The following is a 20,249-nucleotide window of genomic DNA, read 5'->3' on the forward strand; positions in this document are numbered from 1 at the left end:
TGTAAACAACCACACGGTGTACAGCGCCCCCACCTGGTAGGAAACGCAGTGTTTCATAACGCCTGACTGTGGCATGTGTAATGTAATAGGTACATTTTCCATAAATAAATGAAACACCTTTGTGGGATTTATGTCTGGTTTTTGTCTTTTACTCCTGTAAAATGACATCACCAACCACAGCTCCAGGAAACAAGCATTGGAACGTTGCTCGATGCCTCCGGCCATCGCCACGGTGACGCCGATTTTCACACTGACGGAGAGTTAAGATGAGATGAACCTTTATTAAAAGGGAGCTTAGGTCTCTCTCTGTCTTGACTCAGTTGGTCTTTGGTTGGTTGTATCCGTCTGACTTGTATGACATGAATTCAATCAAGAAAGTATTTATTTTCTGACCTCCAGGGCTGAGAGGGAAAAACTCTGAATGTCTCAGGGAAAAAAACAAAACAGAAAAACTGACATAAGAGTTTGTTAATTTATTAAATTGCAGCATGATGTCATCACAGCTCACACAGACTACGAACACCAAGACAACCATGGAAAAGAGTGAACAACCAAACTACAAATGCTTTTCAAGTCAAACTAAAGGATAAACAGGAATCCTGCCGATGGAAACCCTTGGCAACATCGTGGGAACGTTTCCTCAACGATGTTGTACCTCAAATATTTTGTCTGGTTACAGGAGCAGCACTTGAGTCGAGAAACATTCTTCAAATGTCAAATTTAAACTTTATCTCTCCGATGTGATCACAACTTGATGTGAGTCCCATATGCAGTCGTTCAAGAGAGAGAGGAGTCACTGGAATCTTGTCATGTTCTGTGAATGTTTAAATATCCTAAATACTGACTAGTAAAATCAATAATATTAAATACTTGTTCAAAATATCCATTTCTTCTTCTTCTCTTTTTTACCGAACGTATTCCCTTCCCTGTCCAGTGAGCAATGCCAACCCAGTAACAGATTCCTTGTTTTTTTTTCTCACGGCCAATAAGGTAATTCTGATTCTGATGCAGAGCCACAAAGTTTTTCATAATATTCTCAAAGCCTGTAACCTTTCCAAAATAAAAGCATTCTGGGAACATAAACAAAACTTGCTCAAAAAAACTTGAAGAATGATTCAAGAGTAAAAGCTTTATTCATCCCAGAAGGGCAGTTTGGTCGACAGCCAGGCAGCTGCATCAAAAACTACTAAACCCAGCAAACACACTCAGCAGCAGCAGCATCAACACCCACCGGCTCATTAAAACCAAAGCTTCAGGAGAATAATGGATGAATGAATAGAGCCCACACCAGGACGCAGCCTGGGGGGGGGGGGGGGGGGGGGTGGCGCCATCCTGAGGACATAAAGTGTAAAGAATTCACATGACAGAATGTGGTCAGATTGACCGGTGACCCCTGGTTTCTTCCTTGAGGAGCTGGAGTCTGGCAGCTGGACTCCTCAGAGCAGACAGAGCCGTTAAAACTGCTCCTCCTGCACAGAGAACCAGCTAGAGGGGAGCACTGAGCCCCGAGTGGCTGGTTTGATCCCCGCCAGTGGGAACGCCACCTCCCTCTAAACCAGAACGACAAGGCCCCCCCAAACGTGAGCCAGAACCAGATGATGATGTTATAACTCAGCACGTTAAGAAGATGATCAGTGAGCAGTCAAATATTTAGAAAATGATTCTGCATCACGTTATCTGGATGGAACATGGTGAATGGAACATTCTGAGAACGCCACAAAAAGTTCTCACTGCAACCGTTCATGAATGTTTGAGTAAAACGTTCCCTCACTGACGTTCTGAAGACCTCTAGAAGGATTTTAGTGAAGCTTCAGTTCAGAGCCCAACAAAAACAAGTAACCAAATAAAAGGTCCTGCTGAAAACACAGCTAGAACATTACATGGAAACACTCTCGGAGCATCTTAAGAACATCTATAGATCCATCATGGTGCAGGTTCCGTCTGAATTTGTTGATCAGATCCCTTCCTTCCATCTTGAATACAATGAATTACATAATTTATGTGTGTTGTTAAGTGTTTTGTGTCAGTCAAACGGGAGGAGAAGCACCACACTCTCATTTCTACTGTTTACGTTCCGTCCAGACAGATCAGCTGACTCCTTACTACACCTCAAACCAACCGTTTCCGGGAGCTGACGGTTCTCTGATCACGCATTTATGGATCTTCTGATGGTGATTTGGAGACGGTGACGGTCGTAGACGGATCTGAATCCAGGTCACGATGGAAACAGCTCAGAATCAGAGCGAGCTCGAGTGGCTGTCACCTTCCACAGCTCCTGGAGGGACGACACATTCACACGGGAGGTTAATGAGGAGCTGGCGGGGACGCCATCCATCCCTGGAGCTGCAGGGAGAACCGTCTACAGGAGCAGCAGGAACCCACCGGAGCTGTGATCGTTTGTGTCGCTGCCTTTTTGTGTTGGTGCAGCTCACTGTCTGAATATTTCACCCTACAAATAGCAGGAAACTGTTGAACCTGGACCCGGTTTTGTTGGGCTGTGACTCAGGATAGGAACATGTGGACCAACTGTCCAACAGACCCCTGCCAAGGTGGCCAGACAACAACTGAGAGCAGCAAGAATCTCAAGTAACTAAATCAAAGGGGCAGCGGGCTCGACCTTTGAGACACGCGTGCAGAACGTCATGGACGACCCCGCGGGGGAGAAACTGACTCTTCCATAATTGACAATTCTCTTCAGTGATTATTTCTCAGTGCGAACTAGATATAAAATACACTCCTGCACCTGACATCAGGGCAGCTTTTATGCCCTACTTTCTTTCTCCCCATAGTGACAGCACGACATCCAGCCAACGTGCATGGCGTTATTTAGCATCACAGCCGCGGTGTGGCCAGGCAAACCTGCCGGCACCATGGACCTGGGAGACGATTAACTCTGACGCTAATTGAGGGAATCAATGAGAAACGTGCAGACCTGCCCACAGACTTCAAGAGCAACAGGTGCTTTACTGTCACTGTCAGGAGCGACGACGTGGTCACGAGCGAATGCCCAGGAAGAGTCAGACATGAGCAGAGGACCAGTGGCAGAAGATCCACTGTCACTGCCCAGCGTCTTGAGTCGTGCTGGGCTGCAGGGCGGGGCTACGCCTCAGGACCAGGTGCTCGTACTGGTACGCACACCTGCGTGAGTGTTACTGCTCGTGCAGGCCTTCCGAGTGACTGTTTTTCATGACTGCTGCACTGCCTCCTGTAGTGTATCCGGCTAACATTGACCCTCTAGCTAACGCTGTCAATTCTACATGGATGCAAAAGCTGGAACACTCACTGAAGTGCACTTTCCCTTTTACATCGATAGATAAATTAATAAATGGAAGAAATACTAAATGTGGGGCGGTGTGGCTCAGAGGAGGAGTGGCCCTCCAGCAACTGAAGGGTCGCTGGTTTGATCCCCCCGGTGACCATGTCCAAGAACTGGATGATGGCCCAGAAACCCGTCTCAGACTCTTTCTGACACCACAGTGGCTCATCTGGACTTTCTAAATCTTATCAGACCAAATTATGACACAATGACTTTAGAACCTGAATACAGACGAAGTGCAGGTGAATTAACGGTGGTTCCCTCACCAGCTGATCGATGCGCTCGTACTGGAGAAACTGTGGGAAGGAGCAGGGCAGCTGTTCAACCCTGTAGCTGCACCGTCCATCCTCCAGGTCCTGCAGCTGAGACAGACAGCGGCTGAAATGGTTGTAAGCCTCGCAGGAAACATCCATGTGTCGCAGGCTGAAGTTCATCCTGGAGAGAAGACCCGGCACATCAGGAAATGACCGCAGACGCATTTGCCTCCATTCTTAGCTTTTTTTGTCTCACAGGCAGACAAACATCCATCATCTCTGGCTCAAGTCTACAAGCTGTGAACTGCGTTCAGGAAAAAACGCCACATGCCAGCGGGAAATCAGACTGAACAACATCAGAACAGTGAGTCTAAAATTACACCAAAGAACAGAAGAAACTCAACATAAAGAACGTAAACGGCTTCTAAGTAGAAATTGCTCGTTGGGTTCTAGACGGAACCCTTGAAATATGAAAAGGTTCCCTGTGCCACCACCTGGGTTGAAACCCTTAGAGGTTCTGGAGGGAACATGTTGAGCGGGTTCTGGGTACCAACAGATGGGTTGTCTGTAAAACCTCTCACATGGAGTTCTAGGTGGAACCCGAACAGACGGTTCTAGTAATAAACATCTGTGGACAGGTGGAACCTTTACATAGACGGTTTTACAAAGAACCAAAAAGTGCTCTCCTGTGGGAGAAGCTAGCTAAACCTACAGGGTTCTAGTGAGTACTTTTTTGCTAAGAGTGTATTTTGATGTTCAGAACAACAATTTGTAATAAATTCAAAGACTTTTAATTACCTATCATGAATGATGTGGACTGGAGAAATCCCTGCAGTACTGGAGGTAATCAAGCAGTACTGGAGGTAATCAAGCAGTACTGGAGAAATCCCAGCAGTACTGGAGGTAATCAAGCAGTACTGGAGGTAATCAAGCAGTACTGGAGGAAATCAAGCAGTACTGGAGGAATCCCAGCAGTACTGGAGGCAATAAAGCAGTACTGGAGGTAATCAAGCAGTACTGGGGGTAATCGAGCAGTACTGGAGGAAATCAAGTGGTACTGGAGGAATACCAGCAGTACTGGAGGTAATCAAGCAGTACTGGGGGTAATCGAGCAGTACTGGAGGAAATCAAGTGGTACTGGAGGTAATCCAGCAGTACTGGAGGTAATCAAGCAGTACTGGAGAAATCCCAGCAGTACTGGAGGTAATCAAGCAGTACTGGAGGTACCCCAGCAGTACTGGAGGTATTCTAGTGGTGTGGTCTCATGGTGGACCCAGATGGTGCTGTAGAGGGGACCAACCTGCTTCCACAGCAACCTCGTCTCACATGGGCGGACAGAGACCAGCCATGTTGTCCTGCTGATGACGTGAGTTTGTCAGTTTTTGGAGGACTGGCATGTTTGCTGCCTACCGTTTCTCCATGGAGATGAAGATTGTGCAGCTGTGAAGGAAGTTGCTGCAGAGTCGGTAGAGAGTTCGGAACAGCGCGTCTGTCAGATCGTCATCATAGCAAACTGGCGGCACACGAAAACAAATCCCAAATCAATATTCTACTGGTGTGTGTGTGTGTGAACAATGAGTCTCACTGATGAACCTTTCCACCTGAGTCTAACAACAGGAAGCAAAGCCTGATGGGTATTTTTAGCTCCTGCTGGAACATCAAACTATTCACAAGGCTGAATAACTGAGGTAGACAATATCGCAGGGGCTGCAATTACCCATGAGGCTTTGCTTCCTGTCTGTAAAATCAAATTGAGGGTTAAAAAAAACAAAAACAAAACTAGCTGTGTTATGTAAGATCACATTTGTGTGAATGAGGCTCAAAATCCAGTCAGAAACACTGAATTTGCAAAGCTTACACGCGATCCAAACTCAGCAGTGGCACATTAGAACTTCTTCAATTTGGCAGATTAAAACTTGAATCAACAGTTTCATGTTTTAACAGGGATGTTGATGCAAATTTGGAATGAGTTTGTTGTCGGGAGATGAGGGAAAGAATAGCCTGCTACAGCTGACTTGTTGGAGACGACTTTCAGCTCTCCTCATAAACAGGAGGGAGTCGCCATGGCGGTCGGGGAAGGAGTTAGAGAGACGGACAGATCTGTTTCCAGACTGATCAGACCGTAGTCCAACATGGCTCCGGCACCGTTTCTCCTGGAACGGAACCAGTAAAATCCTCTCACGTGTCATTCCACCACTGATTTGCTTGCTTTGGTGTTGGTGGCTGCAGCTGCGCGTGATTAGCGGGACACCTACCATCGGCTGCAACGATGAAACTGGCGCCGTCATGCAAATCTGCTACTTCCTCCTCTGTCCAGCTAAATTCCACATCAGCATCTACAAGGGTGGGAGGAAAGGCAGATACGTGCTGCAGTTCAGTTGATGAACTTAAGAATATCTAGAATGCATAGGCAGGACACAAAATGAAGAGAAGAATGAAGTCAAGGAACCGCTCCCTGCTGGAGGGTGAGGACGCAGTAAAAACTCGTCCCGTCCTGCTGCAATTCATGTCAACCAAATCACACTGAACATAAGAGAATGAAGATGTTTTTGATGACGACAAAACTGGAAGTAGGAATTCACTTACAGAGCAACACAAAGCAGCTTTTTCAAGATATCGTGTGTCATATTATAAATAGTCTAAATATTCTAATAACATCAAATGAAAAATCATGATGTGCTTATAAAACAAGAGCATGTGTCACCTGTGCAAAGGTCAGGCTGCAGCCAATCCAACTGCCTCACCTTCACCTCACCACCTAAAGGCCAGAAAAGAAGCCAGTCTGAGAAAGTCTCATCGGGTCTGGAACGCTCCTTTCACCAGAAGCTCCACATGACACGCGACTATGAGTCTCGTTCCACGTCCCTCCCGCCGGACGTCTTCCAGCCAGTTCTCTCGCTGCATCGGAGCCTTCCGACTTCTAAGTTTTACCTTTACGTGCTGAATTTTGGATCAGCTTCAAAAATATTTGTGATGGTGCAGGACCGCCTCAAATAATAAACTCAGATCTTCCATGTGCAGAGAGAGAAGTTACACTATCTAGCAATGTCACAGAACCAGTATGAATCGAAATCTCCCCACAGTAGACGCATTCCTGATCAACACTGAGCTTCAGTCTCAACAGCAGGTTGTACAGCTTTGACTCACGACAGCTGCAGAGTGACCGGACAGCAGGCGGCCCCACAGGCAGCCAGCGGCGTCACGGAGGATAAAACATGAGCCTGCTGTTGTTTCCCAGATGATCAAATCAGACTAACGACAGCATGAGCTGCTTTTATCGGAGGGTAGATTTATCAGCGTGTAGCAGTACCACGCTGTTGCATCACACACACTCGTAAAACGGCTCAGAACGGGTGGTGTGTGCGGGTCAAGAGCGAGTCTCTTGGACTTGGTCCTCTCAGAGTCATCAGACAGTGCCTCACCTGCAGCCTCCACCATGTGTTTATTCAATGTGACATTTCGCTTGCACATATTCAGAAGGTCCTCCCCCACATCTGTAACAGAAGAAAAAAAACCTTTAAACACTAAAACAAGCAGTCCACAAACTGCTACAGGGGGCCTCTGGCGCTTCAGCTTCACGGAGAACGCCTCGCCACTCGACCGGATATGTGAGTGCCAAACTGGGAATCATGCTAAGAATTCAAAACAAGAGCGGTGGTTGATGGAAATGCTTGCTGCCATCATACCTGTACAGTACACTGTTCTGGCTGTCGTGGCCATGACGATGCTGGTCAGCCCCGTTCCTGCTCCCAGCTCCAGCACGGTTGCCCCTTTAAAGATGGATGGCTCCGAGAGGATGAAGTCAGCCAGGAGGAACGCTCCTCGCCACACCTGATCTCAGGAGAGAGACAGACAGACAGAAAGAGAGAGAGAGAGACAGACAGACAGAGAGAAGACTCTTTATGTATCTTCATATCTCAACCACCGATCACAAGGAGAGTTCAGTACAAAGCTTCTGTACAGTAGATTAGAGGTTCAAACTTGGGTCAGGGCAGGTCACCAGTGAGGCCCCCAGGCTTTGACCCCTAATGCTACTCAAGCCTACCATGAACAGACTGAGACCACTGAAGAAGAGACTTGATGAGCCTTCAGCCTTCAGGACTGAGGCGGCACGACGTTAGAACGTAACCTCTCATAAATCCAACAGCAGCCAAGCCGTCAGAGACTTCATGTCTCCAGAAACGTCTGAGGTTCTTCTGTAGCTCGAAGAACCAGAGCTGAGGTTTAAACACCAACATTCTCACCTAAAACATCTGAAAAATGTTTGTCAGTAGTGGCACCGCAGCAGCGCCTGCCCCTCTTTTCCAGAGGAGATTGTGCGGGGATTCATGGGCCAACAAACACAAGTGATCCTGCAAATAAACTCATGCTGCGAAAACCAAACTCAGCAGGCAAAGTGACAACAGCGCAGTGGAGTCTCTGAGGACAGCTGTTTCTAAACCACCAAACTCTGGAGTGTCATGTTAGCGCGACTGCTAATTTGGTGACTGAATGTAGGTCAACGAGAGCCACAGACAGCACAGGCAGGCCCATCTGCAGCAGAGGCAGGGACAGCGGCCTGCACCTCCACACGTCTGGACGGATCTGTTCTGATATCTGTCAGGGTCGCGGCCGAAAAACGGCAAAAGAAGCGGTCAACTAGACCAGCTTAGCAGCCGGATGTACAGGTGTGTGCTGAGTGAACATCGACGGTGTTAACGTCCAGTTTTTTCTTTGGCCCTGGTCTAAGAGGACGCACCAACACTTCACTCAGAGGTGCAGACGGAGTGAGAAAAAGAGAGCAAAGATGTGTTTTTATTCATCCTGTGCGGACAGACGTGCAGACCGTGTTCACTACACACATTCATTCTGAAGACAGTTGGGTTCATTGTTGTCCTCCGTGGACTGAACTGATGCAGACATCCCACCAGGACAGTCCCCTGCCTGACTCCACGCCTGGAATGAGATCCCCCGGGATGGAGGCGTGAATGTGGGTCGGATCCGTCCCCCCCCCCCCCTTTTTTAAATTTTACTTAAAAAACAAAGTCAAACCAGACGCCAATCTCCATTACTATTGAACATCTATGGCGTCACGAGTCCAGGATGTCAGGGTGTGCAACAGCTACGACTGTGATTGGCTGCTGTGCATTCATGGGCGGGTCTTGCTCCTGCTTTTGCGCTGGATCACATTTGGATGAAAACTGCCATACAAACAGAGACTGACTGATTGGTTGGTTGAGAGGAAGAAGTGACAGGAAAACAAGGGTTGGCTTGACGCACCTGTTTGCCGACATCCTCCAGGGGCGTGGCCATAGTATGTTCTGTAAAAGGTCACATTCACACGTTAGGTGCATTTGGCCGTTACATTACAGAGTTCACTTTACTTTCCTCTGAGCGAGAAAACTTTTTTTTGTCTGTGTCCTCACAAATTTCCACCTGAACAATAAAGTTGTGTCACATCTTGCAGGTCAGTGTGCTGCAGTTGCATCAGCCATGATGCAACATGACCCTCGTCATCAGCTTGGTGGAGCAGTGCAGGGGCCTGGAGGTCATGTGAGCGTCAATCACAGGCAGGAAGCTTCAATCAGCTGCCAGGTTTTGCCAGATGGGGTGGAACAGACTTATCCTGGTTCCAACCCCGAATTTAGAATTCCCGAATTTTGCAGTAGTCAGGATCAGAGAGACCAAACCACAATGGAGGCACGGTGGTGGTGAAGTCAACACTTCCACCTCCTGGCCAGCAGGTGTCTCCCTCCATCCTGCTGCACTAACCTCGTCTCCTGGTTACCAGGTGACTCAACTAACCAGATGTGGTCAGAGATGGGATAGCGGTAATAAGACAGACAAGTCATGAGCGCACTCTCGTCACCATGGTGATGGTGTCACATACTAACAATAACACAAACCTGTCAGACCTTGTTTATCTGCTATCGTTAGTTAGCGAACGTTAGCTTAGCTGTCACTCAGAAAAGTGCCCCCCCCGTTTGAAATTGAAATATTATCAACACGACTGACGAACGACTGAACGAATCATTCCGCAACTCGAATATTTTTCCAGGTAAATTTAGACTTTGATTCAGCAACTTTCTAAATGTTGTTGTTGTTGCTTTCAGTTCTTAGTTTTCCTGACGTTGTTGTCTACTGCAGCTTTAAAACCTCTGCTAAAAGGAAGCAAGCACGCGGCCTCTCAACACTTCCCGACCGCTACGCGCGGTAATCACGCACGGCGAGTCGCAGGAGAATGACGTGCAACCCGGAGAGTCTGAGCACTTTAACGTGTAATTAAGATTTCAGAATATCATCATTAGAAAAAAAATCTGTTTTGTCAAAGTGAAGAAACCACAAAAGTGAGATTGAACTGAATAATAAAGTCTCGATTCTCACCAATTCTTATGATGTTTTGGAAGCGTCGATCAACTTCATCCGTTGTGCTGAATTCTTCCTCGTCCTCTTCTTCCTCTCCGTGATGGGATTGTTTGAGGATGAGCGGACAGACCAGGTCTCGGCCGCTGCCCTCAGCGGGGGTCGGTCTTGGTCTGGGGAACAATTCAGAGAAGATTGAAAAGCACGTCTGCTGCCGAAGAGCCACGGCCGCACCAGCCGTTGAACTACAGAAGCCAAATCTTTTGAATGTGAATCTCGCTGCAAATATTAGCATTGAAAAGAGACGAGGACCTGAGTGGGCCGCAGAGGAATGTGGCGACAGCCAAGTTTTTACACACTGAGCCTCCATGTTTGATTCAGTTTATCTGCGCAGGCTGTCTGGTGAAGGCTAATTGTAATTAGTGTGTTATACACCGTATTTCTGGACTCAAAAAGGTTGTAAGGTCACATCTTAAGACTGTACTGATTGGTCTAACTGTTGGTTGGTCGGGACTTTTCCATACCGACGCAGGACGTCAAAGTCTCCATCCTCGTCCAGCGCCGATTCCACGTTTCCTTCACCTTCGCCTTCCCCTGGTGAGGCCTCAGTCTTGTGGTCCTCCTCCTCCCTCGAGACGTCCTGGTTGTTGTCCTGCTGTTCAGCATCTGATATGATCTTGAATTTAGAGATGAAGACTGGATGAATAGAGAAATGTTGAAATAACAAGAGTTAATACATGCAGAACAGACACACGTGGAAAAGTAACGCAGGGTTTTCAGGCGTTCCTCATCCGAAGAAACGTCGCAAACATGAGTGAAGACTCAGAGACACCTCCAACTGGATGCTCGCCTCTGTCTCACGTCCTCCGTGTTCACGATGAAATTTTGTTCAATAAAGCTGACGTTAAACCCTTGGGTGATGTGTTTCAGTCTGAGAGGGAGATTTCTGAGCGCAAGCTACGGTCAGTGTACGCTTCGTCTTCTTTTTTTTTTATTTATCAAGTTCCATGTGATATAAAGAATTCCACACCTGATCCTCACCTATGTTTACCTGGACTTACAGGTGTGGTGTATGACATCTGACACACCAGTGAGTTTTAAGAAGCTTCTACTTTCAAACTGTCGGCGTTCTGGCTAAACTATGAGAACAAGGCTTAGTTACTGGTTTGCCGTGGATGAAACGTGGTTGTACAGCCATGTTGTGTTCTTTGTTACTGATGATCTTTAGTGACCCACAGACAGGAGCTGATCTCGCCCCCCGCTAAACAGCGGCGAGCAGACAGGTGAAGCCCACAAACACGCACCGGGCTGCCCGACACGGTTGAGGCGCGTCATCAGGTGGCGAGTGTTGGGCAGCAGCATGTGAACGTCTGACAGGACGCTGTCATGATGAAAAATGATCCGGTCCATGGAGAATCACTCATGGTCGTGGAACACCAGCGGATGGGTCATCTGGTTCCCAGTGCCTGCAGGTACCAGGTTACAATCAATGGAGAGCAGTGAAACGGGCCCATCAGGCCGCGGTTGGTAGTGAAAACTGACTGAGACAAGAGGGAGACGGAACTGACGGAACTGGGACGCGTACGTGACAACCGGTCTGACTAAAAACGGCCCGAGGCCATTTTTAGCCCCGGTCCATCACTGGATGAAAGCCTTAGTGACATATCGTGTTCATGGGAGGTCTCGGGACGCTGCTGGGGATGAGGCCGGCGGCCCAGCGGCGTTCTGAGGGTTCTACTGTCAGTGGTGCTGCAGCTAGAACCTTAGAGGCCGAGTAAGCCAAGACACTCAGGTTAGCACAGACACAAAAAAACAACAACAACTGCAGGTGGCGCTACAACGTATCTGAACAGAACACTGCAAGATTCACATAATGAAAATTGCCAAAGCGGCTTTTTTAAAATTTCTCAAAACTGTTCAAAAAAGTTATAAAGGGAGAGGTTCATATGTCAGGCAGTGGTGATATTTGTGGCAAGAATAAGTCCAAGGGTGACCGTCCAGCGGGCGCTGGCTTTGGAGCCACTCAGACCTGCTGGTGGTCCTGGGCCGGTTACCATCAGGCCAACTGCGGTACTTGAGTCATTCTAGCCACTGGTGGTCCTGATGGCACAGGGGATTTCCTTGTAAAGTATCATTGAACTGGTCAGTGTCAATCCTATCATATTTTACTCAAACGCTACTTGCATCCTGTGTTCATTCAGCCTGAAAGTCATCACAATGTTCCTAAACTGACAGGTTTTACCATGCACACTTGTAGTTTAATGAATGAGAGAAAGTCACTGACTTCTACTTTTATTTCCTAGCTTTAAGAGCCAAGAAAACTACAATATCTAAAAAAAAAAATCATTTAAAACTGTTTAATATCTGACTGTATAACGTCTACTAATTCCATCTTACCTAAACATGTAGGCTGAAGTTAGTAAAGGCTCAAAGTGAGGCAAAGTGTCAACTATGGTACCTTGCAGTCCGACCCTACGTCACATCATCATCAGTGTTCATGTGTCATACGCGACCAACCTCGGCACAGTTTACCTGATCAACACAATTCTACCACAACGATGACACGGGGACTTAAATAGTTTTCTTGAAGAGATTCTTCTGGTTTATCTCTGACATGGCTGGAAAACTTGGTGACTCCCCCCAGTGTTCCCAGTGCTCCCACCATGAACAGCACCTGACTTGAATTTAGAACTCCAAATTCAGACAAGTGAATGCCGGAGCGTCCCTGCCCGCCGGGTGTAGCCGTCTGTCCGAGCCCGGCCTGCGTACGGAACGTATGAACGGAATGCGGTTCGCTTCCCGCCTTCTGGCAATGGAACACGACGGAGCAACGGTAATAGAGAGGAACGTTACCAGTGTCAGAGAGAGCGACCCTGGATGAACCTCCACCTGTTAAACCCAGTTCATCCACCGCTGAGCTTCCGCTTCTTCTTCTTCTACTACTACACATAATGCCGGGCTGCAGTCATCACCGATACACCGCCACCTACTGGACCGGAGCGTAGCGTTCCGTCACCTTCCTGGTGGTTGATATCGTCTGTATTCTCTGTAAATTTACCCCTCAACACTCATCTGACGTGTCCCAGTAGGAGCGTTTCATTTAGGCAGTCTTGTTCCAATCATCTCCTCCCAGTAACTGCTGCCACCTCTTACTTATTTCTCATCGCCATCGTTTCTCCTTTGCCTCCAGGCGGTGGACCCTTCCTTGTCCTCAGGGCTGGTCTGTCCCTCTTCTTCCACCCACGATGATGGCGAGTGGAACACAGGCCTCAGTAACACCAGCAGTAATGCACACACTTCCATTTTAAAATGGCTGTCCAGTCTTTTAAGAACAAACACGTTCAGTCTTCAGTGTTTTCCATGTGGCAGTGGCATCCGTCCTCCAAACCCCACTGCACCTTTGGGGTGACAGCTCAAACATCTGGCAGATTAAACCTTCAAACATTCTAGTAAGTGGAGTAAATAAACGTTTGAATATGTCATATTTAGTGAGGAAATCCATTGCTGTGGTGGAACACCAGGATCCTTACTGCAACCTCCAATCACCTGATAGCTCTGAGGGGAAAACCCAGGGTCCTTGTTTGACAAAAGAACCATTAAATGACTAAATTTCCATGACACATCAAACAAAAATAATGAATTAATGAAGCAATATCATGAAGGGCGTCACAGAATTCATTTGAGATCTTTACACCTGAACTGTCTTCGACGCGGCCGTCTTTTTTGAGGATCTCTGGCGTCTGAGTGAAGACAGGACGCCTGGCGTTGGGTATATGGCATAGTTTTACTTTCACATTTTTCATTACAGAGTAAATCTTACTTCTAACACAGGTATTGGACAGGTCTTTTTTTTTTAAACATCAATACATGAGGCTGCATTAGCTAGTGGATACTGCATAGACACACACGCACGCACACACAAACTCACATACATACACACACACACACACACACAGAATGACAAAAAAATGACTACATTTTCCACTACAAAGTTCAATGTGATTGCTGTGCAGCCACAGAGTGTGATGATGCATCAGAAATGTCTTTCGGCTTTACTTTTGAATGGTCTTACCTGCTTACAGCCACATTCTCACACATACACAGAATCCCCTGCAGTTGCTAAGGACAACTGCCTGTCTCACATCCAGTGTCCTCTCCCTCAACACTGCTGCTTGCGCATGAGAGGAAGCCCCAGAAGAGTTAGAAAGCGGTGGATGCATGAATCATAAACGTGACGATGTTGCTGAGCTTCTGTGTGCTCGCTCGTGTTGCCTCTCGCGGCCGTGCAGACTTCAGATTTGCTGCCGTTTGATAATTTTGGTCATGTTTGACTGGAGAAGCTGTCATATGAGAATGTGATGCATCTACCTCACGCACACGGGTGGAGGAGCTCCACAGCTGAACTGTTGATACCCTTGAGGGTGATGCTTCACCTAAAAGAGCCTTTTTCATTTCGAGTAATCATGACGAGGTGTTTGGAGCTGAAGAATATTCCTTCCTGCAACACTTGGGGACTCCTGAATGCAGAAAATGCCAGTTACAAACATTTAGCTTGTTACTAACAGCAGCAAAAATTTCTCTTTAAAAACTCTTCAACACATTGTCTTTACCATCGTTTTTAAAGTGAACTTTGTGGAGAGTTTTGTTGTAGTCTGTTAGCTTCAAGCTAAATATACATGCCGGGTTTTACTGCATCCTGGAGTCACCAAGTGATGCGGGACAGGAGAAAATGCTTTCTTCAGCTCAATGCACATATTTGTGAGTACCTGAAAGGCAAAATACACTATTTGGGTGAAGTATCACTTCAAGTGGGTGCATTTACGTGCACCCCAATCTGGCAGAGCACTTCTCCACAGAGAGAATGCATCTCGACCCAGAGGCACCGTCTCCAGGCAACACCAGGGTCCCTGGAGCCTCAACGGCTCCAAGATGTGGTCCTGTGTTTGGGACCAGCTCATCCACTGGCTGGAGGAACATCACCACCACCAACGCTTCCACACCTCCCACCAAAGTCTTTTACCTTGTTTGAAATTTGATGAAGGTTCATGTGGCGTCCAAGAAAATAATTAATTCAAACTTCTTAATTGTGGTTCTACGCCAGAGCAGCTCACCGTCCACAGGCGGGCACCGGAGCGGAACTCCTGGCAGTGGATGAGTCGTTCTAAAAAGGTCCATAAGACAGTTTAAACAGCGCAGGTCCCAACCCAGTACCGGCACCTGCCTCTCTGCTGTGCGTCTACATGATTGGTTACATGCTCGCAGCCGTTCCAAACAAGCAAGATGGGAATGTCTAAGAAAGCAAAAATGTAATACACCAGCGCATATTTACAGACACCAAGAACAAAGTAGCGCGTTGAAATGAAGGGTTCTTCATTATCGGGCCCCAGGAGAGGAACTGTTCTGATGGAACGTTAAGGGGACTCATGCTGGAGGGTCTCAAAGAGGATCCCAAAGCCTTAAGTGCATTTTAACTGGCCTGTTTTACTGGGAATGCTTGACAGAAATGAATGGTCGGGCCCTTGGGCCTGACTTGATTAGTGGACCCCACCAGAACCACAAGGATTCATACTGGTGTGTGTCAATGTGTACGGTGGAACCGCATCTCCCATTCGTCTTCAAGGAATGTTCTACCAATTCAATACGAAATCACACACACAAATAGAGCATCAGTAATACAGAGCAGCCAGGATAGAGCAGAATGGGATTCCAGGACAGCTGTGACTCTCACACACATGCATGAACACCGCGCGCGCACACACACACACACATTCTCTCTCTCTCTCTCGCTCTCTTTCCTGGCCATACACACATCGGCTACACAGGTAAACACCAACAAAAACAAGAATGTAGCATCATGTTAATAAACAAGTAGAAGATGAACTGGAATCAGAATCTGGAACAAGAAGAATGACAATAATATGGCCGCTGCTGCTAACAGCGGCTGTTTTTTCCCTTATGTAGGTTACACCTTATTTTTTTACTCAAAGATTCTTTGTTGGAGGGAGGAGGAGGAGAGGTGTGGAGGGAGGGGTCCAGGGAGAGGTTGCTGGTGGGGGTGGTGGGAGTACTGGTCATGGTAGAGGTCTGGACTCTAGAACTGTTCAGCCAGCAGCTCGCAGAGACGCTTGGACACAGAGTCCTTGCTGCAGCGCAGGGTCAGTCGGTACATCTGCACACACACACACAGTTAGCACAGCTGATAGCCTCTGCAGGCCCAACATCTGAGTGTGACTGTAACCAACAGGTCTACTTGTGAATTTGTGGGGATAAAAAATACACAACAAGACTGACGATGGCAGTAGGAGTGTGTGTGAGGTGGCCAGCAGGCTAACTCTGAAATCCAGGGCAAAAGTGGAATTTTTTTTGAAAATGTCTAATGACTGTTCTTGTCTGAGCAAAAAAACAAAACAAACAAAATTTGGGGAGAACTTTGGCTGAATTTCAGAGGTCACAGAGTTTCTCAGCAGAATAAACTACCTTCCTGTTAGCTTGAATACACACACAGAACTAGGAAAGAAGGCAGTGAGAGCTGCTTTGAGTGCAGTAGCTAGTGAGGCGCTGCGCTGTCTGCTTTCAGGAAGGCTCATATTCATGCTAGCAAACTTAGCCAGGTTAAAAAAAGGAACTTCCTAGTCTTAAGTTTAGCTGCACTGCAATTCACACAAAGAATTCCCACCGTCACGTTTAAAAGATTCATATATGTGCGTATGTGCTGTACCTTTGCCTGAGCATTGGGCTCCAGTCTGAGCAGACAGCCAACCTGCTGACCCTTGGTCTGGATCACTCCAGCACACACGTAGTTCTCTGGGTTTGGGTCGACATTGTCCAGCAGGGCCGCACCTAGTCCCAGTAGCTGCAAAGCAATACAAATACAAACACACACACACACACACACACACACACACACACACCACTAAGAATGACGGAGGCAACAGTGTTTCAATCACAACCAAAAACCAGTGGTGACATCATGATTTTGCTGTCTCACACTTCCTCCTCCCTACAAAATTCATCATTTTGAGACCCCCACTGGTTTCTGACCAGCTGATCAACTGATTTGATGATTGATCATCAACAGTCTGCAGACTTGCAGGGCCCCACACAGGAGCACAAGCGCTTTAATGAAACAAAAACAAGCTCAAGTCCTCCGCCATTTTTTTAGTATAAAGAGTTATCAACGCAATTCATTACTGATTAATTTAGCAGCTGGTTATGAGCTGCCTGTAGCAGCAATAAGAATCAGCTATTAGTGACGTACCTTAGCCTTAAGTACTTCAGTGTCCATGCTGTGGTTGGCCTTAAATATCTTTTGTGCTTCTTGCTGAGGCCTGAGGAGAGTTCACAAGAGATAAGAGTCTTTGTTTTGACTGCCAACTTTCACCAATGCCTACAGTATTCTTGAAGCTATAGAAAAACATGCAAGGACTTTGGTAAGTGTGTATTGGTTCCTGTGACAATCCTAAAACAACACACTTACTGGCTAAGCTGTTTCCAACGCTGGAAGAAGTCGTGTGAAGACATCTCAGTTGGCTGGAAGAACTTGTTGATGGTGACGGGCAACTTGAGGGTCAGGTTCTGCAGAGCTCCTCCATATCTGCAACACACACACACACACACACACGCACACACACACACACACACACACACGTGTGAAGTACAAGAGTGTGTCTGTCTTGTTGCTCTCCGTATCACTAACAGATGTAGAGGAGGCCTCCTTTAACCAGCTCCACTACCTTACTGACAGTCCAAAATGCACCAGATTCAGGAAGCTGCTAGCTCCTAATGTCCATCACGACTTGACCAACCGTGCACTGTAACTCACTGAGAATGTTATTTCTAGTTGTATGGAGGAAAGTAGTTTGGTTTGTTGCAGTGGTCCTGATTTTCTTCTCAACTCAGTTTCCTTCTAAATGCATCAGCGTGCGGTCGTTTCCACTCAGCAGCAGAGGTCGCGTGGTAGTGAGCGCTTACCGGAACTTAATGTTGAGCAGCGGCGCATCAGAGAAGTCGGTCAGACACTCGATGTTGAGGACCTGCTGGATCTGTGCTCCTCCTTCTACCAGCGGCTCGACCTGCTTGGTCTGAACATTAAGCTGTGGCTGGTTGTCAAGGACCATAAACACATCACACCCACAGCCAAAACACCCCCAGCTGGCAGGAGTATCCACTCCCACGGTGCCTTCTGCTATCAGCTAACCCACCCCTGTGCATGGTGCCATCTAATATTTCCTGCCTCTCTTGAGTTCACTTTTCAACAGATCTACAAATCGGTTATCGCCTTTTGAATCTTTTGTGGATTCTAAGTATGCTGACAAACATCTGCACAGGCATGAGGATATGAGACTGTAGTTCCCCAGGACAGCTGACTGTGGTGGTGAAGCTGGCAAACTGCACCGACGTCTTGTTACCATAGAACAAGTACATTCTCCCTGAAAGAGATGCACGCAGTTGACAAAAGGATAATAAAATGGTTTTAGTAACAAATTCAGCGGGTAAGGTCAAAAGGTCTTCAGGCTCACGTCTTGATGGCTGAGAAGCGATGCGTTGTACCTAGTATTTTCCATTTATTATAATCTATGTACTCCTCAGACATTAGAATAAGCCAATAAAAACCATTCTACTCAAGTTATTCATCTGAAAAATGGCCGACAGAGCCCACTTGGACTCCTCTGGGAAAGAACTCACCCAGATTCTGACGATACTCTGACTTGATGCCAATCTGTAGAAGCTGATTCTCAAACAGAACCCCGTTGTTCTTGCACACAAACCTGCAAGATGAAGCAACTTAGCGGTTAGTCAACATAGAAAGGTCGCTTTGTAAATGTCTACTTCATCACTTAAAACTACAACAACCACTGAGTAGAGCCAATTCACCAGAACACGACTAAACAGAGCCTCGTCCATGAGGCCGGAGTGTGTCAGCAGGGCTTCCCAGTGGTGTCTGACCTGAGACACGAGGTGGGCGACAGCAGCTCTGTCCTCTGAAGCCTGAACTTTTGTGCTTTACAGACACTTTGATCAATGGTGCTGTAATTTCAGTCGAGTTAGGAACAATCTATTGGATAACGAGGTGAAATGGTATGGTCTGATGAGAGTCGGGGGTCTGACGACACACGGGTGCTGGAAGCCGATGATGTTAATTTGTTCATGGACAAAGACGACGACCAGTAGCATAACTCTCAAAGACATTGAGCGAACACCCATTGCTTGGGTTGCCTTTTGAAAATGAATTCATTGCATTTGTTTTCCAATATGTAAAAAACAACAGACCATAATAGTCCCACCAGCAAGTGTGAGAGATGTCTCTGAAGACAGACAAAAACCCCAGCTGGAGGCGACACGACAGAGGAAACAAACGACAAAAACTGGAGAGACAAATCCCTGTACTTCAGTGAGATCAAGCGAAGGTTTGTGAGATTCCACAAAAGTAAACTTTTTCAACCAGTTCTTTTTTTAACACAATATCTGGAAACTTTTACAGGATCTCACATAGTTTTTGTTTCTTTCCAGCTGTCAAGAGTTGTTCCTGTCCATGTCCCCTCCAAAACTCCACAGCTAACACAAAACTCCATTCGACGTGTCACCTTTTACTGAGTTTACCATTTCCTTTATTTCTTAAAGGTTAAATGTTCTCAGCAACCAAGCAGAGCAACAGCAGGCAAACCCACAACAAAGCTTACACCCAGAGAAAGACCTTACTTGTTAAGAAGTTCATCAGCCTCAGACAGAGGGGGGGCAGGATCCTCAGAGGGAGGAGCAGAGCTGAGAGACAACAAGACAATGCAGGGATGAGGAGGCAGCCCACAGGACAGGGGAGGGGTGGGCAGAGGGCAACACAGGGGGTGGGGGAAAGAGGGGCGGAGCAGAAATGGATGAGGCAACCCATTGAACACAGGGGACACGCACACATGATGGAGTATAGGTTAAGCAGAGGATGAGAGAAGGAAGAGGGATAAAAGGATAAAAGGCATAAGTGGTTAGTAACAGCAGCCAACAATCGTTTGTATAAAAATGATCACTACACAATGACAAGTACCTGCAGTTTGTAAGTATTTGGACATTTTCTGCTCTTTTGACTTGAGCATATTAAAAAGGAGATGTAAAAATGGCTGTGAGGGTTAAGTGCATTTTTTAGCTTGGATCTGACAGTGAAGTGAACACTGTCATTCGACTCCACAACACAGAAAAGTGGCCATAATTCATACAGTTGTCATGCAGCACGGATGCTAACACCATTTAAAGACATGTGGAAGACACAAAGGCTAAAACTTAAACCCTCTGAGTTATAATCCTCTATTTTAGTATAAAGAGCAAAAGTAATAGAAAATGATTCACTT

General features: G+C 46.9%; 2 protein-coding genes across 5 annotated transcripts in view; both read right to left on the reverse strand.

Annotated features, from left to right (window-relative positions):
* Positions 1-467: 467 nt before the first annotated feature.
* mettl22 (methyltransferase 22, Kin17 lysine) lies at positions 468-12,856 on the reverse strand. Of its 2 annotated transcripts, none has more exons than XM_086186153.1 (12): positions 12,445-12,856; positions 11,217-11,378; positions 10,437-10,608; positions 9,934-10,085; positions 8,830-8,870; positions 7,257-7,401; positions 6,993-7,064; positions 6,275-6,328; positions 5,826-5,906; positions 4,981-5,083; positions 3,583-3,751; positions 468-2,275 (listed from the first exon to the last, which is right to left on the reverse strand). In XM_086186153.1, the coding sequence occupies exons 2-12, from the start codon at positions 11,320-11,322 to the stop codon at positions 2,216-2,218; spliced, it is 1,155 nt and encodes a 384-aa protein (XP_086042279.1). In that variant the 5' UTR covers positions 11,323-11,378; positions 12,445-12,856; the 3' UTR covers positions 468-2,215. The 2 variants fall into 2 exon arrangements, with proteins under 2 accessions (XP_086042279.1, XP_086042278.1); XM_086186152.1 differs by having other exon boundaries at positions 12,766-12,855.
* Positions 12,857-13,653: 797 nt separating this feature from the next.
* The window catches only part of ap2a1 (adaptor related protein complex 2 subunit alpha 1), a 28,687-nt gene continuing 22,091 nt past the window's right edge, over positions 13,654-20,249 (reverse strand). Inside the window, exons 15-22 of one of the 3 annotated variants that reach the window (XM_086186150.1) lie at positions 19,612-19,674; positions 18,598-18,680; positions 18,238-18,341; positions 17,884-18,011; positions 17,390-17,506; positions 17,171-17,240; positions 16,631-16,765; positions 13,654-16,081 (exon numbers count right to left, since the gene is read on the reverse strand). In XM_086186150.1, coding sequence (XP_086042276.1) covers positions 16,004-16,081; positions 16,631-16,765; positions 17,171-17,240; positions 17,390-17,506; positions 17,884-18,011; positions 18,238-18,341; positions 18,598-18,680; positions 19,612-19,674 — 778 coding nt within the window. In that variant the 3' untranslated portion in view covers positions 13,654-16,003. Of the gene's footprint in view, positions 16,082-16,630; positions 16,766-17,170; positions 17,241-17,389; positions 17,507-17,883; positions 18,012-18,168; positions 18,342-18,597; positions 18,681-19,611; positions 19,675-20,249 lie in introns of those variants that run through there. The other 2 variants (XM_086186151.1, XM_086186149.1) reach the window with 2 other exon arrangements.

This window comes from Aulostomus chinensis, chromosome 18, assembly GCF_037954235.1.
Source record: "Aulostomus chinensis isolate RoL2024-O1b breed Wild chromosome 18, RoL_Achi_v1.0, whole genome shotgun sequence".
Classification (NCBI taxonomy): domain Eukaryota; kingdom Metazoa; phylum Chordata; class Actinopteri; order Syngnathiformes; family Aulostomidae; genus Aulostomus; species Aulostomus chinensis.

What these genes read in the sequence shown, in the direction of transcription:
- mettl22 (XM_086186153.1), bottom strand. Translation starts at nt 11,322, where the DNA reads ATGGACCGGATCATTTTTCATCATGACAGCGTCCTGTCAGACGTTCAC. An exon ending in GACTTTGACGTCCTGCGTCG is followed by an intron (nt 10,086 to 10,436) that starts GTATGGAAAAGT and finishes ATTGTTCCCCAG; the next exon opens with ACCAAGACCGACCCCCGCTG. An exon ending in TTTCATCGTTGCAGCCGATG is followed by an intron (nt 5,084 to 5,825) that starts GTAGGTGTCCCG and finishes GTGTGCCGCCAG; the next exon opens with TTTGCTATGATGACGATCTG.